This window comes from Trichosurus vulpecula, chromosome 4, assembly GCF_011100635.1.
Source record: "Trichosurus vulpecula isolate mTriVul1 chromosome 4, mTriVul1.pri, whole genome shotgun sequence".
NCBI lineage: Eukaryota > Metazoa > Chordata > Mammalia > Diprotodontia > Phalangeridae > Trichosurus > Trichosurus vulpecula.
This window is the reverse complement of record NC_050576.1, coordinates 422,107,680-422,123,560: the sequence shown is the minus strand read 5'-3', so window position 1 is coordinate 422,123,560 and position 15,881 is coordinate 422,107,680. Positions and strand designations below refer to the sequence as shown.

Below are 15,881 nucleotides of genomic sequence, written 5' to 3'. Positions count from 1 at the left end.
AGTCTGGGCAAGTCACTGAATTTTATTTGCCTCAGTTTCCTCATCTGTAAAGTGAGCTGGAATAGGTGCTCCAGTATCTTTGCCAAGAAAACACCAAATGGGATCACAAAGAGACACAATTGAAAAATGATTCAAAAACAACAAAATAGTTCAGACACCTAAACCAGCAATGAAAGGCAACTACAGACTGATATGATTAATAAATATCAATTAAAACTTTTAAATGAAGTCTTAGTAAAAGAAGACTGACAATTTAGATAAAATGCTATTGATTTTGATCAAATTAGATTTTTACCAATGATGCAAATATGTTCCAATATTAGGAAAATAATTTACATAATTATAATGAAAAATAGAAATTTTCAAACCATACAAATGCCTAAGTAGATGCAAAAACCTCTATCATGTACAATACTAATTAATGCAAAATTTAAAAAAAAGAAAAGAAAAAAAATATTGGCTATCTGAGAGGTGGCAGCTAGGTGATGCAGAGTGAGGCCCTGGAAGTCAGGCTCTTTGATCCTGGGCAAGTCACTTACTGCTGTTTGCCTCAGTTTCCTCATCTATAAAATGAGCTAGAGAAGGAAATGGCAAGCCATTCCCCTATCCCCTGTCTTAGCCAAGAAAATTTCAGATGGGGTCACAGTGGGTTGGACATGACTAAACAACACCAAAAAAAGCTGGGAGTTGAGGATGGCAGGATATATTGGAAAATGTAGGTAGGAAAACAAAGGATGGCAATAAAAATATTTTTAAAAGAAATAAGAGATTGCATTTTACTTTAAAAGTCAAATACGTTTTAAAAGATATCAATAGATATGATCACGTATTCTATATGCCTTTTACTCAGCTTTGTGATTAAAGATGTACTTTGCTGTTAGAAAGGTATTTTTGAATCCTTTACCTATATTTTCCTCCAGGATTCTCTCAATAAGTGAGCTGTTAATTCTCATAAAGATTTTGTTCTGTTGAAAAATAGGTTTTGTAGTGGTTGGTTATTAATGTCCTCTGGGTTGCCCTTTGGTACAATAATGTTAAAAATGCTTTTGCTTGATAATAATAATTATTAAAAATAAATACAGGATTAATGAAGTGTTTGTTGAATTGTTTTGAATTGAAAATCAGGAGTCAGAAGTAGGAAGGGGATTATGGAGCATGGAGTAAGTAAGCACCATCTTTTCCTTGCTAGTTTATTTATATAGAATACTAAAGAATAACATTTCTTTTTTTGGAGAGCATAATGCAGCATGGTCTGCCAAGTAATTTCCTACATTAGTGACAACTTGATTTTATTCAATACTTTTCTGAGTGATTTTTTTTTAATTCTCTACCTATACATAGGTTAAAGATAATATATGATCTCAGTATAGATTAAGGTAGTTTTTAACTGGTGTAGCAATGTTGGCAGTCACATATTTTTCCTTTATATCATTTATTCACTTAAAAAAACCTTCTTGTATATGGCAGATAGGAAAGTATTCTGTAAACCATTTGGATATGAAACGAGATGATTTGCTGTAAACAAATAATCACTGGATTATCCCCCCTCTCCCTAATTAAATAGCTTGTATTCATCAAACATTTGAAAAGATTTTTTAAAAGAATTTTAATGAGTTAGAGACATTTTAGAAATAGTATTTTTATGTGTGATTTGAAGCATATAGATATGTGCATGACTATTTCTAGAACGCTATCCTCTTAAAGAATCATTAGATTTTTTTTTAATATTTGGAAATACAAAGAAAATCAATATTCCAGACAACCTTTATCAACCACCAATTCGTTTAGCCTTTGCAGAAAAGGAAGCTTGCTGGGCAGTAGGTTAGAGTAGGGGAAGGGAAACTAATCCTTTATCTAGTTTTAATTTAATATGGAATGCTACATTTGAGGACTACTCCAAAAATTAATTTCTCCTTAGTTGGACTTCTCTTCTAGATCAGGCATTTGTCACAGTTCAGTGTCTATTCATCTCCCACCTCTTTCGCCTTTTGAAGGTAACAAATAGAATCCAGTGGGGTTATATCTGGAAAAAATGAGCAGTGACTTGGGTTCTCACCCCTAAAAAGAAGCTTGAGCGTTGTAATAATTGACCTGTCATGAGGGAGGCATGGTGTTCTCTACAAACAAATGTCAAGGGAAATGAGAAACACCTTTTAAAAATGTTGTTTTTCAGGGCGGTGTATTTAATAACTATAGGACTGCCAGATAAGTGGTTGAATTTATAGCATGGTGCCAAATTTCTGAGAGAGGTTCTCACATAGAGGAAAAACAGAAAGCAGTGTTTTATGACCCTGTTAGCCCATATGCCAGTGAATGTATGGCCATATCGTCATGTAATATACTATCATATCATATTTTTCGAATATTTGGACCTTGTTGCCTTGCTAGACATGAACGTTTATAAATTCATCAAGTGTAGCAGATATCTTTTTTATTGAAGACAAGTTCTTAAAGCACTAGGAAGATTTCTGTTTTGTTTAGCATTGTTGCGGTTTTTAAATGACAAAGTGGTTTATATTGCATTTTGTGCCACTTGTATATTTGCAGTGAAGAGCATTTGCCAACTAAGGGGTTACCCTATTCTCCCACAACATACCCTGGCCCCAACACACCTAAACATATACTGCTACTAAGTTTTGATTTGGTTTTTTTTTTTATTTAGCTGCATGGCCTAAACCTTTGACTAGTCAAAGTGCCACACTTAAGGACCTAGAGGGCCACATGTGCAGGCTGCAGGTTACCCACCCCTGGCCTTAACCCTAAAGTTTTCAGCATGCCATTTAATTTTCAAGATTTCTCTATCTTGTAGAATGACTAACCATATGGCAGCTATGAAGAAACTGTTTTTATATAATTCAAGTCTTCTTTTCTTATGTATTTGTTCCAACCAGAATTTTTTCTCCATTAGATCACCAGGCTTTTTAGGTCAAAGGTGGCAATCTCTCTATCTATGTAACTGGGAAAAATTGATTAACAAACTTTAATTCCTTTTTCCAACACTAATTTCTAAAACCAGTACTAGGAGAAAACATCTTTTCCTAATGTCTCTGTGCTGGGAAAGGTATAGCAAAGTTCCCTTTATTCAAAATTTCCATGTCTACCACTTTTGCATTTAAGGCTATCATTACTTTTTCCAAAATTGCCATCGCTGGGTAATACATACATATTTGGGATTACTAGAACTTTGAGTATGATCTTCTTATGCTAACACTATTTAAGCCAAAGTAACGTTTGGCAGCTAGATTCATGATGGTAGTTTTTTTTTTTTCCTTCTTCCTCTGCAGCTCCAAGTGCTCCTCCACAATCTGTCACAGTACTGACAGTTGGAAACCACAATAGCACGAGTATCAGTGTTTCCTGGGACCCTCCTCCTCCAGATCATCAAAATGGAATTATCCAGGAATATAAGGTATGGTATTGGAATGGAATATAAGGTATGCTGTATTCTGACCATAGAAAAGAAAAAAAGTTACTAGATGCATTTTATTCCAGAAAATTCTATTTAGATACAGAAATTGTACAATTTGGTAATTATATATTTTTCCTACAAAATATCACTTAAAGTTTTTATTTGATTCGTTCTCAGAATATCCTTGTGGGATACAGTAGTAAAGGAAGATATTCCTGACAAATAGAACAGAGAAATTGTGACCTAAAGTTGCCCAACTAATATATGACAAAACTGGAATTAGAACATAGGTCTTCTTACTCATTAGAGGTACATAATCAAGATTCAATTAGCCATTTCAGTTGTTAGTGAAAAAATTATTAAACACTTAATTTGGCATTTCTTGGAAGAAAAAAAAAAACAACTGACTTTTCCCAATGAATTACTTTGATTTTGTGTAGAAAGTTTATGCCCCATATTTTGCTGCCTTTTGTATTTAGTATAGTGAATATGTCTAATTGGGAAGAATAAAGTCCTAAATGTATCGTGATTAGAGTACAACGAAATGAGTGTTTGAGGTCTCAGTAATACTTATGAAAATTGAAAACCTATAATTTTGACTATTAATAAATATTTATGGAGTGCCAACATTATTATGCTAAACATAGAACATTTAGCAGAATTAAAGGCATTTTCTGCTCAGGGATTTATAATTTAAGGTGAAAACTGGAATTTGATTCAAAAGATTATATTATTATTTTTAGTACACATGAAGAAGCACCATTGCAAATAAAATTCTCATAACAAGGGAACTCCTGATTTATATTGATAAAGTGATGATTATAATAATGCCCAATTTCATTAAGAACATCACTGTCTCCATATAATGAAGACACATTCAGGAGAAAGAAATATAAACATTGGTATTTGAAAACCCAAGATTATTACTCTAGTACTTTACATTGGGGCAGCTAGGTGGCACAGTGGATAGAGTACCAGGCCTAGAGTCAGGAAGACTCATCCGCCTGAGTTCAAATATAATGTGGTCTCAGACACTTACGAGCTACGTGACCCTGGGCAAATCACTTAACCTTATTTACTTCAGTTTCCTCATCTGTATGATGAACTGGAGAAGGAAAGGAAAAAAACACTCCAATATCTTTGCCAAGAAAATCCAGATGACTAAAGAATAAAACTTTACATTTCGCTGTTTGTCATGGTGATGTGTAACTTATAGGTGACACCATCTCAAGGGGAAAATAGTGGTTGGGATTGAAATACCAAGTTCTGATCTCTGGTTTATGTCAGATTCCATCCCACACTGTAAAATTAATTATCTGAAATAAAAGAAACTGAGGCAAAAATGCCCGAGTATAGTATGATTTGATTTGCAAGGCTTGTAAATTTGCATATTAAACCACATCAGCTGACTCACCAGATGTCAGAGACCTAGAGATGATTTTTAAAATTAAAAAAAGAGGAATCAAAAGTTACAAAAACTTTTAAACATAATTCCATTAGACAAGGCAAGTCACTTGACTAGTTAGAATTTCTTAATCCCAGGCCAGAAGCCCTTGCTCCCAGGAAGTCCCAGAGAATAAGGGAACTGGGTCCGGAAAAAGGAACTTGCTTCAGAGGGTTGTTAAACTAGTGGTCAACCCCCATCCTCCCAGCCATCAGGGAGAAACTGACATTAGATTATTTAACTTACATTTACTGAAAAGGGAAACTTGCTTAACTTTGATCAGTTCCCTTTTTCTGGCTAGTAGAGAATTTAGTCTCCTCTTTAAAAAAAAAAGCATTAGCATTTTGGGATTATTTTATTTCTACAAAGATATAGATCTTACTCTAAGTTATTTGTTATTAAATGATAAAGAAGGCCATAGGTCTTAATCTGAATTATCTATTACTATGTGATAAAGACACAATTCTTATCAATCTATCTGTTCACTTAATCTATGGTATTATTTAGGCTAATAGGGATGCTTATGTTGGCTTATCTTAGCTGTTAGGGCTTAGCGTTTTCAGAGGAGACTTAATCCTTTAAGATAACTCAAGGCAACTTAACCTTTTGCTAGAGTCCTATTAATAATTGGTTTAATCTTCTGTTGATTGTATTCCTATAAAGATATGTGTTCTAAATTATCTATCGATAAATGATAACTATCAATAGAGCCTTATCAATCTATTACTTTCTTCAACACCCACCATGATTGTGAGTCTTCTTGCTTCCTTTCAAGGACCTAGTATATTTTGGTAATAGGTTGTATTTATATTTTTCTGGAAACACAATTCTTCCCCAAAATACATTTCTGATATAATCCTTTAAGTAAGCCAGAAAGGGTGAATCATCTTAATATCGGCTTTACAAGGAATTTTTCAGTAACCCATCCGTATTGCTGACTTCATAAGGTTATATGTGTGTATCTACGTAAACACAAATATAGTAGAACTTGTCTAATACAGATTCAGCAATTCCGCAGTTCAAATCATGTTCTTTGAAATGTAACAGCTTCATGTTAATATGACATTGTTAATCTGCAACAGTTATTTTCTCTTCCATGATACCAGTAATTACATATGAATATATCCACACAAAGATATATGCACATGTATACATGCATATGTGTAATATGTATCTATGTAAAATGTACATATCTGTTGGCCAATTCTAATTTTGATATTTATATGATTTAGGCAAACATTTGCTTACATGATATACAGTACAGAGATGTTTATCTATATATGTTGAGTTTTAGATGAAGTATCTTATCATTTATAGTGGGCAATACCATAAATTCTGCTTAAATTAAGAAAAAATCCAGAAATGTCTTTAACCCATACACATTTCCCACTGTAATGTTCCATTTTCTATTGGGGTGGGTGGGTGGCAGGATACCTGTAGTTGTGGTTTAGTCTTTTTTTTAGTCATATCTGACTCTTTGTGACCCCATTTGGGGTTTCTTTGGCAAAGTTACTAAAGTGGTTTGCCATTTCCTTCTCCAGCTCATTTTATAGCTGAGGAACCTGAGGCAAACAGGTTTAAGTGACTTGCTCAGGATCACATAGCTAGTAAATATCTGACACCAGATTTGAACTCAGGAAGATGAGCCTGGCTCTCTATCCTCTGTGCTACCTAACTGCCCACTGCTATATTACCCACTAGGACCATACTATACTATGATATTTACACATATATTCATGCACGCATACGTATTTATGCATACACATATGTATACAAATATATTATAATAAAATTTATTTTCTATTTAATGCATACATTTGATTTTCCTATAGAAAATAAAGTTATATTTAAAAAATCTTTTCAAGAAATTAATATGTGCTACTACTTTAAAAATTAATATCTATTCTTATAGCCTTCTATTACAAGGCAGATCTTTGCGTTACAGTTTCTTCTTTTTCTTCTTACCCACTCTAGATCTGGTGCTTGGGAAATGAAACTCGGTTTCATATCAACAAAACGGTGGATGCATCAATTCGATCGGTGGTGATTGGTGGATTATTCCCAGGCATTCAGTATCAGGTAGAGGTTGCAGCAAGCACCAGTGCAGGAATTGGTGTGAAAAGTGATCCACAGCCCATCATAATTGGTGAGCGTATGCTTTGTGTCATCTCTATTTCAGAATCACAGATGAGGCCCTGCAGGCCATCCTACACCAGAACCTATAAAGCTAACATTTTTTCCCCATAATCTCTTAACAGATGATACAACTTAAACACTTCCTGTGAGCTTACCACCTCAAAGGATAGGCTATTCCAAACCATTAATGCAAATAATTACAGTTCTTCCTTTTATATAATGATCCAAAGTATGCTGCCTTGTAACTTCCACTAAATATGTCTAATACTTTTTCCATGTGATGGTCCTTCATGTGTTTGAAGCCAGATAATAGGTCCCCACTAGCTAGTATTGAAATAGTATAGAGTCAGCATCCAGCTTCCTGGATCTTAGTTCAGATTCAGTTTTGGAAGGAATTGAGGTCATTCAATAATTAACAAAAACAGGTTTCCTTAGCCACACCATAGCTTAACTTGGATGAAAGCGTCCTACCCCACCCCTTGTCTTCATATGGAAATAGAACTGGTGAGTTGGGCAGTCCTCTTCCCTCTCCAGTGGCCTTCTGTGTGAGACTTAATTATTTAGGGTATGATCAGAATAACCTCCCCCCAAAATCCAAAGTGCAGGCAATTATCTGCTGGAATTTCCTTTCAAAATGAATTCGGTGAGTTTTACCTTCTAAAACATATCAGATACACAAATTATGTAGCCAAGTGGATTGAATGTTGTAGAGCAATGTCGGTAGACACTTATTAAGGACCTACTCTGTTCCAGGCACTGCGCTAGACTGGGTATACAGAAATAGGCAAAAGAAGCTCACAATCTAATGGGGTAGACAAACAGGCAAACAAGCATGTCCAAACAAACTGTGTATGGGATAAACAGGAAGTAGTTGAAAGCAAGGCACTAGAGTTGAAAGAGGTCAGGAAAGACTTTCTGAAGAAGAGGGGATTTTAGTGGCTCTTAAAGGAAGCCAGGAAAACCACTAGGTGAAGATGAAGAGAGAGGGTATTCAAGGCATGGGAGAGAGTGCCCTGACACAAGAAATGAGGTGCCCCTTTATGGAACAGCAGGGAAGCCGGTGTCACCGGATTAAAGACTACATGGCAAGGAGTAAAGTATGACTGGCAAGGGAGGAAGCAGCTAGGTTACAAAGGGCTTTGAAGCCAAAGAGAGGACTTTTTACATAGTTGTGGAGCAATAGGGAGCCACTGGAGTTTACTGAGGAGAGGGGTGACATAGTCAGACCTGTGTTTTAGGTTAATCACTTTGTTGGCTAAATGGTTTGGAGTGGGGAGAGACTTGAGGCGGCAGACCCACCATCAGGCTATTGCAATGGTCCAGGCATGAAATGATGAGGCCAGAAGACTTTGTCCGGGGATAGAAGGGGCCATATTTGAGAGATGCTGCAGAGGTAACATCACCAGGCCTTGACAACAGATGGGAGATAGGAATGAGTGTAGGATATCGCCTAAGTAGTGAGCCACTTTCTTCTAATAATATTAGATATTGGTAATTAGAAAATATCTCACATTTAGACTGTGACAGTTATATTAATGTTTTTGGCACGATGTGTCCCATCTCTACCATACTGCTGCAATCACCAAGAAACCAGAGGAGGCCACACAGGTGTAATGCTGGTTTTGTATGTTTCTTTGTTTCATGGTTTGCTGTGCCTACTGGTGGAGAAACTCTCTAGGCTTCACTAGGTTGGTCTTCAAAAAGAAGACACAGTTTGGAAGTCTTTTCAACAGGATTGGACTTAGCCCATCCTACATTCTATTGGCATGGCTCCCACACAATAATGAAACATTGGGAACTTTGTCAGCACTGTCGTTATCAACAACAGCAGTAATAATAAGATGAAATAAAGTCAAAATAATATTGAATATGTGATATGTTTAAATAATTACAATAATGAGAGTTAATTATTCATCTTAATGAAATTATTAACATCAATGACAGCAGTAATAATTCCCATAGGGAATAACTGGTCAATTTAATATTGTTGTTATTAACAATTATCATACTATCTAGTACTTATAAAGTGCTTTAAGATTTACGAGGCACTTAAATACTATCTATTTTGGTCCTCACGCTACTGCTATCCCCATTTTACAGAGGAAGAAGTTTAGGCAGGTAGAGGTCAGGGGACGTGCTCAAGGTCACACAGCTAGTAAGATCCTGCAGAGTCTCATCTGCATTCAGATCTTCCTGACTTCGGCTCCAGCATGCTACCCATTGTACTGCCCCGCTGCCTTGAATGCCCATCCTAGAAACCTGTGTTCATTCTGCACCTCTCTCTTGGAATGTGGACATGTTGACAGATTTGTAGAACTACAAATTAAATCTCCCCTTTGGCCTTGCTAAGATAATTACAATATTACTCTGTGATTCTGTTACTACCGCCTCAGTCCAAAATCCAAAGATATGTTAAACAGGGGAATGCTCACGCATTCTCAGGAAGTGGGATCCTTTCTGCCAAACATTAATTTCCTGAGTTTAAACAAAAGAAAAGTTGATGATAAAACTTTTCTTTGAAATGTCCACCTGTTCTTAATTAGTTATTTTCTGATGAAATTAATTTATAGATCCAAGGGAAAATTCTATAATTTTGCCATTTTGAGATTTTTTTAAAACATCAATTGAATAGAGAAAAGGAATATAGGCATATCTCAAGTAATTTACCCAAGATAAGTTAAATATATTTAGATAAGATTAATATAATTTAAATATATCTATATATACATATATATCATAGATGCTTTTAATCTTGACTCATGACATCATACAGAAAATATCTGCTTGTGAAATGATTATCTAATACCTTTGACATCATTTTTTTCTTTCCTGTCATCCTCTAGTGATAGGTGCACTTATCAAGCATATGGAGGCCTTTCAGTGTCTGCCCTCTCTACTTGATTCTAAGGCATTTCAGGGCATTTGAGGCCTGTAAGCAAATAGAAATTTATATTTATACAATAAATACATTGTATATTTATACAATAAAATTAAATCCAGATCATAGCAGTCACAATAAAGCAATTATTTAATGAATTTGAGACAGCCAATTCAAACGAATAAAAAGTCAGTCTTTAGGGCAGCTAGGTGGTGCAGTGAGTAGAGCACCGGCCCTGGAGTCAGGAGGACCTGAATTCAAATCCAGCCTCAGACACTTGACACACTTAATAGCTGTGTGAGCTTGGGCAAGTCACTTAACTACAATTGCCCTGCCTTCCCTCCTCCAAAAAAAAGTCAGTCTTTGTTAGTGATGTTGGATATACATTAAGCTTCTTATGGATACTTCTTTTCCCATAAGCCTTCTAAGTAATTAGAAAAGAGTTTAAAATAATGAATTTCCCCAAAGCTCTCACCTCTAAGTAAAATAAGAACTGTGAAGCTGATGCCTCCCCTTTGGATAGAGTTATAGCATAACTTCCTATTTTTGTCTGGTCATTTTTTATATAAGTTTCTACTTCACACTGCTCAGTTTCTTAAGAGAGAATTGTCCCATGCCGCGCCGTATCAGCTTGACCTCTCGGCTCCTGTTCCATAAGAGGATTACTTCTTCCAATTTTCACAACAGTTTGATTCTGAGACATTTCTCAGAACAATTCAGAATGTCATGTATCTGAAATATGTCTGATTCCAGTGAATTTGAGTGTGCAGAATTGTTATATTGCTGGACAATTAGTTTAGCCTTAAGGAGTATATTTAAGTTTGTGTACTGTTCCTGCTACATGAGAGGTAACTTACCCTTGTTTTCATTTTAAATTCTTCACTTCATAATTATGCCAAAACATTTCCTCTACCACCATCCTTATCAGTGCTTACTATTAGATGACATATTTTAACAAGGTTCTACTCATACTTATGAATACTAAAATTCATTTGAATTGGTATTTCTTTTAAAGAAAGTTAGCATTGTACTGGAAATGTGACTTTGAATTTATTAATTTTTTTCCCTGAGAAACTGGAAATGTCTCATAAATTTTATTCTTATTATGAACTAAAATGGTGGTACATCTTAGAAAAGATATTAGTGGAGAATATAGTATTGTGACATTTGAAATGAAGAAAAAAACGTAATCACATTTTGATAACAAAAACTTCTCATTCATTGGAAATTTCTTTCTTTTTTTTACCATTCAGTGTTTTACTGAAGAAGGAAATTGTCTCCTTAATAATCCAAAAATTTCTACTATAATAAACTTCTCCAGCAGCCCTATATATATACCTACTTATCATTTAATAGATGAAGAGGAACTTAGTAAGATCTAATCCCCATTTCCTTTTAAATTTTCACTTCACATATCATATGTTCCCTTTTCCTTTAATTAGATTCCTTATTGATCATTGCCACTAATGAATCCGTTGATCTAAATATTATGTACTTCAGCATATAACTAGTTACCTGCTATTACAAGAAAAGCTTTTAGGTCCCAGTCATCCTTTCTTACAGTGATTTTTACATAAGAAAATGAAGTTATTTTAAATTGTTCTTTGTTTCATAGAGACATAAATATGATCTTGAATACTTGCGTACATGAATACAATAAAGATAAAGAGATTCCAGACAACCGAATTCAAGTGGAATATTTTTAAAAAGTTTATTTGCAATTATGTTGGTTAATAATACAGTTATTTTTCCCCAATCATTTGGTTCTTTCATGCTTATGTTATATAGTTGGCTGCAAACTTTCACAGTAATAGGTACAATCAAATCTGATGTACCTAATTAATTTGGGGTCCAACAAATTAGTTTTGTTCTTCATTAGGCTCCAATGGGAGGAAGACAATCTATTTCATTATATTTTTGTCTTCTGGAACAATGGAGCGTTACGGGTCACACACATCCCTTGTCTGTGCTCTAATTAGTTGAACTGACAGCGTTGTTACAGAAACACCTGAAATATATGAAACATGAATACACTTTGAGTTACACATATGTATACATACATATCTCAGATTAAATACATGTGAAATGTGCTTTTTGCTGCTAATTTCCTCACAAACAATTATGTTCCTTTTGGGGGTCAAGTTTGCATTCTCCTTACTAGTGTAATATTTATCTAATGAAAGCATTAAGTGTGTATGATTCTCATAGCACATGAATAATTGGTTAATGATAGACATACATTTGGTAATTACAGCTAGGTAGAAAAAACAGGCTGACTGTTGACTGGCTGACTATTCTAAGGGAGCCCGATTTTGTTTTCTTGCATTTGTAAGTGAAGGCCTTCTAGCAAAAGAGTGTACTTATTTCAGAGATGCTTATGACACCTGCCTCTCAGGGTCATAGGGAAGACAAAAGAGATATTTGTAAAGTGCTTCACAAACCTTAGGGCATTGTATAATACCAGGTACTGTTAATACCTTTGGACATGAAATAACTCAAGTCCTTGAAGATGTCTGAATAATTCAGAAATGATCCTGTTCATTTAAAACCTTTGCCAGTCACTCATTCGGTAATCATTGTACTAAGCACTGGGAGTACAAACAAACAAAAAGAAAGACTGTCCTCAGTCTCAAAGAGCTTACATTACAACACATAAAAGGACGTGGGAAGGGGAATACAAAATGAGGGTACCCAGTGCAGGGGCATGGAAGATAAGTCTGGAATTTACCTTGGTGACTAATGAAGACTCAGTTGTAGAATCTTAATCTATTCTTGCCTTAAATGTGTTGTGAGAAGTAGAATCTCTTTATATGTCTTAAATATAGACTTTGACTATATTTGGCTTCTTCCAATCTATACTTCACTCAACTGCCAAATTTTCCTAAAGTGCTAGTCTATGTCACACACATGCATATGCACACACACGCACACCCCCTACTCAATCTCTACTCAATCTCTACTCAATCTCTAGTGGCTTCTTATTACCTCCAGGATCAAATACCAAATCTTTTGTTTGGCATTTAAAGCCTTTAACAACCTAAACATTTCCTACCTTTCCTGTGTTTTTACACTTCATTCTCCTCAACTTTATGACCTAGTGACACTAGCCTTCTTTATCTTCCTCTCACAGGACACTGTCATTTACTCCCTGCCTTTTCACTGCTTGTCCCATAGCTGATTTCCAACGAAATATGTCTGATTTCACATTTTTTAGCATCAGCTACAGATTAAAAAGGAAGCAACATGGTGTCAAGGGTAACCATAGATTTTAAATATGGGAATGTAGACAAAGTGCCAAGCCAAACAAGCAGAGGAAATATCTATGCTATTATTGTCCTGGGATAAATTTTATCCTTCAGCATTTCTTCCTTACTTTCATAGCTTTTATACATAATGTGCCCTTACTGAAGGTTACTGATTTTTTTTAGGCTGTAATACATATTCTGATATGTGTTTAATTGTATCTTATGGTCAATTATATAAAATGTACCAATCATCAAATTGCTATGGCCTTAAGCAAAAAATAAACATAGCAAGAAGCAACAATTAATCTTGGGAGATTGTCTACATGGTCTTGGATATGTTTGTATATAAGCGCACATGTTCAGTGCCTTGATGTTTGTCTATAATTCTCCTTTTTCCCGTGAAGGGGGACGTAATGAAGTCGTCATCACTGAAAGTAACAACAGCATAACTGAACAAATAACAGATGTGGTGAAGCAGCCAGCATTTATAGCTGGCATCGGAGGTGCATGCTGGGTAATTCTGATGGGTTTCAGCATCTGGCTGTATTGGCGCAGAAAGAAGAGAAAGGGGCTCAGCAATTATGCTGGTAAGGAGCTATTTCTCATTACACATTGATGGTACACTGGCACAGAATCCCCAGACACAAAGGTATGGGAAAGAGAATTATTTAGGAATAGAATTAATGAATAGTCTTGGTTTGTCTGTTCTGAAAGGATGCTGTTGGAAATGTACCTTCAGAGAATGCTGTACTGCATCGCTCAATACACACCAAGTCATTATCATGAGGCTATGCCTTTGCTCAGATTGGAAACAGATCATAAACATCGCCACGGAACACATCGCTATTTCTTTATTCGTTTATTCAGGGCAATAACCGCAACCAGGGTAACAACCCCTTTACATGTTCCTGAGCTCTTGCTCTGAGGGCCACATTTGAAAGAAAATGCCTGAAACACATGTTTCTCTCTTTAAAAAAGTTTTCAAAATGTTATATAAAACTGGAACATTTCCTATTCGAGAATAGGAACTTAATCCAAATCGCCCCCAGAATATCTAGGTGCAAAAATACTTTCCCCTTTAAATAAGAAAGGAGGGAGGTTGGGATTCTGAAGACATTTAAATGGCTGCTGAAAAATAATTCCTAGAGTAAAAATGTATAGAAAGATTCAAGATAATGTGCTGTTATCAGACGGTCATTAACAATTTTACTAAAATACCCACTGATTTATTTTCTGTAGGACCCTGAGAACATCACAATCATTAAAAAATATATGGAAGAAAAATTTTTAATTAAATGTATATATGTTGACATGACATTTGATCACATTTAATAACAGCTTTTGATTTAGAGCAAATTCATACAAGTTATAGAATTTTAAAACTAAACACAACTTGGTCCATAACATGTATCCAAAGTCACCCAGAAATTGATAGAGCTATCATTAGAACTCACAAATGCTAACTTTCATGACAAGATTTCGACCACACCCCACTGTTCTCACTTTTGATCGTATAGGCTAAACATTTTACGATGTTAGTAGAACATTTTATTATCTGTGAGTAAATTGGCACAGCACGTTTTTTGTGAGTAGGCCCCAACATTCAATAACATTCCTGAAATAGGTCCTTTGTTGAAAGTATTCTTTATTACACAGTTGACAACAATTAACTATCCTTAACAAAATATTTAGAACATAACATTGCAAATATCCATTTGTAAAAAGAAAATATTTAACAAAAGAAGGATCATAGTTATTATGTTTGAATTTGTCCTGACATTTAAAATAAGTGTCATAGCACATCCCTTTAAACTTCTAGCCAAACACCATAAAATGTAACTAGTCGTCCTTCTGCCAGTGTTGTTTCTCATTGGCTGCTGCCTTGCTAGCTCATAAAGCTCCGTCATCTAAGTTGGTTAGAGTAACTCATCATAAATGGGGGATTCTTAAAGAAAAAGGTGCCCAGCAGCTAGTGATTGGTGACAGAATCTGTAACTCATAATGTTTGCCTTCTTGTTTTGCAGTCCAGTCCTTCACCTTCACCCCTGCAGGTACTGTCCATCAGTCCATGTGTTTTTTCAGTCATATTCCATTCCATCCGTGTGATTTTATATTCCTATAAGTTACTTAATAATAAGAAACACTAAATTTAGGAAAATTTATTTCTACTCATCTTCATTGATAATAATAATGAGACAAGCACCAATTACTTAAGGGAGAGTTTAAATGTGCCATTATTTAGACTCACATCATCTTTAACTGGCATATTATTCATCTGTTGATTCATTCATTAACTCAAATCCTTTTAATCAAAATAGTTTGACAGTTATTAGACCTATGCTCCACTCAAATAGGGTGGAGTTTTTTATTTTATTTTGCTTTGATTTGGGGGGGGGATTTTTTTGTTTTGTTTTACAAAGGGTCAAATTCCTCTCTTGTGATAAACTGTAGAGTTAACTTGGATATATTTGTGAATCTTTTTCTCTCACAAAGATAGTATGCCTGAATAAAAGATTAAGTATTCTAGAAATAGGAATTCCACATCAAGAGGAACTTCCTTGATCACTATGTTTCAGACACTTCTTCCAATATCTCAGAACTAGAACCCTAATAGGCAGAAGTCCTCCCTCCCCATCCCCCCAAAAATCTTGCTTCATTAATAGTTTATTATCTCTATCCTTATCCTTCTCTAAAATGTATTGCATATTGCTTAGAAGGATTAAAATTTTCCTTAAGACATGTTCACTTCCTCAAGACCTAATTTTTGAA

At 35.0% G+C, this 15,881-nt stretch overlaps 1 protein-coding gene across 1 annotated transcript in view; it reads left to right on the top strand.

Moving 5' to 3' along the window:
• ROBO2 (roundabout guidance receptor 2) overlaps positions 1-15,881 on the top strand; it is a 252,777-nt gene that overhangs the window by 169,544 nt on the left and 67,352 nt on the right. Inside the window, exons 14-16 of the mRNA XM_036753392.1 lie at positions 3,285-3,409; positions 6,828-6,999; positions 13,517-13,699. Coding sequence (XP_036609287.1) covers positions 3,285-3,409; positions 6,828-6,999; positions 13,517-13,699 — 480 coding nt within the window. The remainder of the gene's footprint in view (positions 1-3,284; positions 3,410-6,827; positions 7,000-13,516; positions 13,700-15,881) is intronic.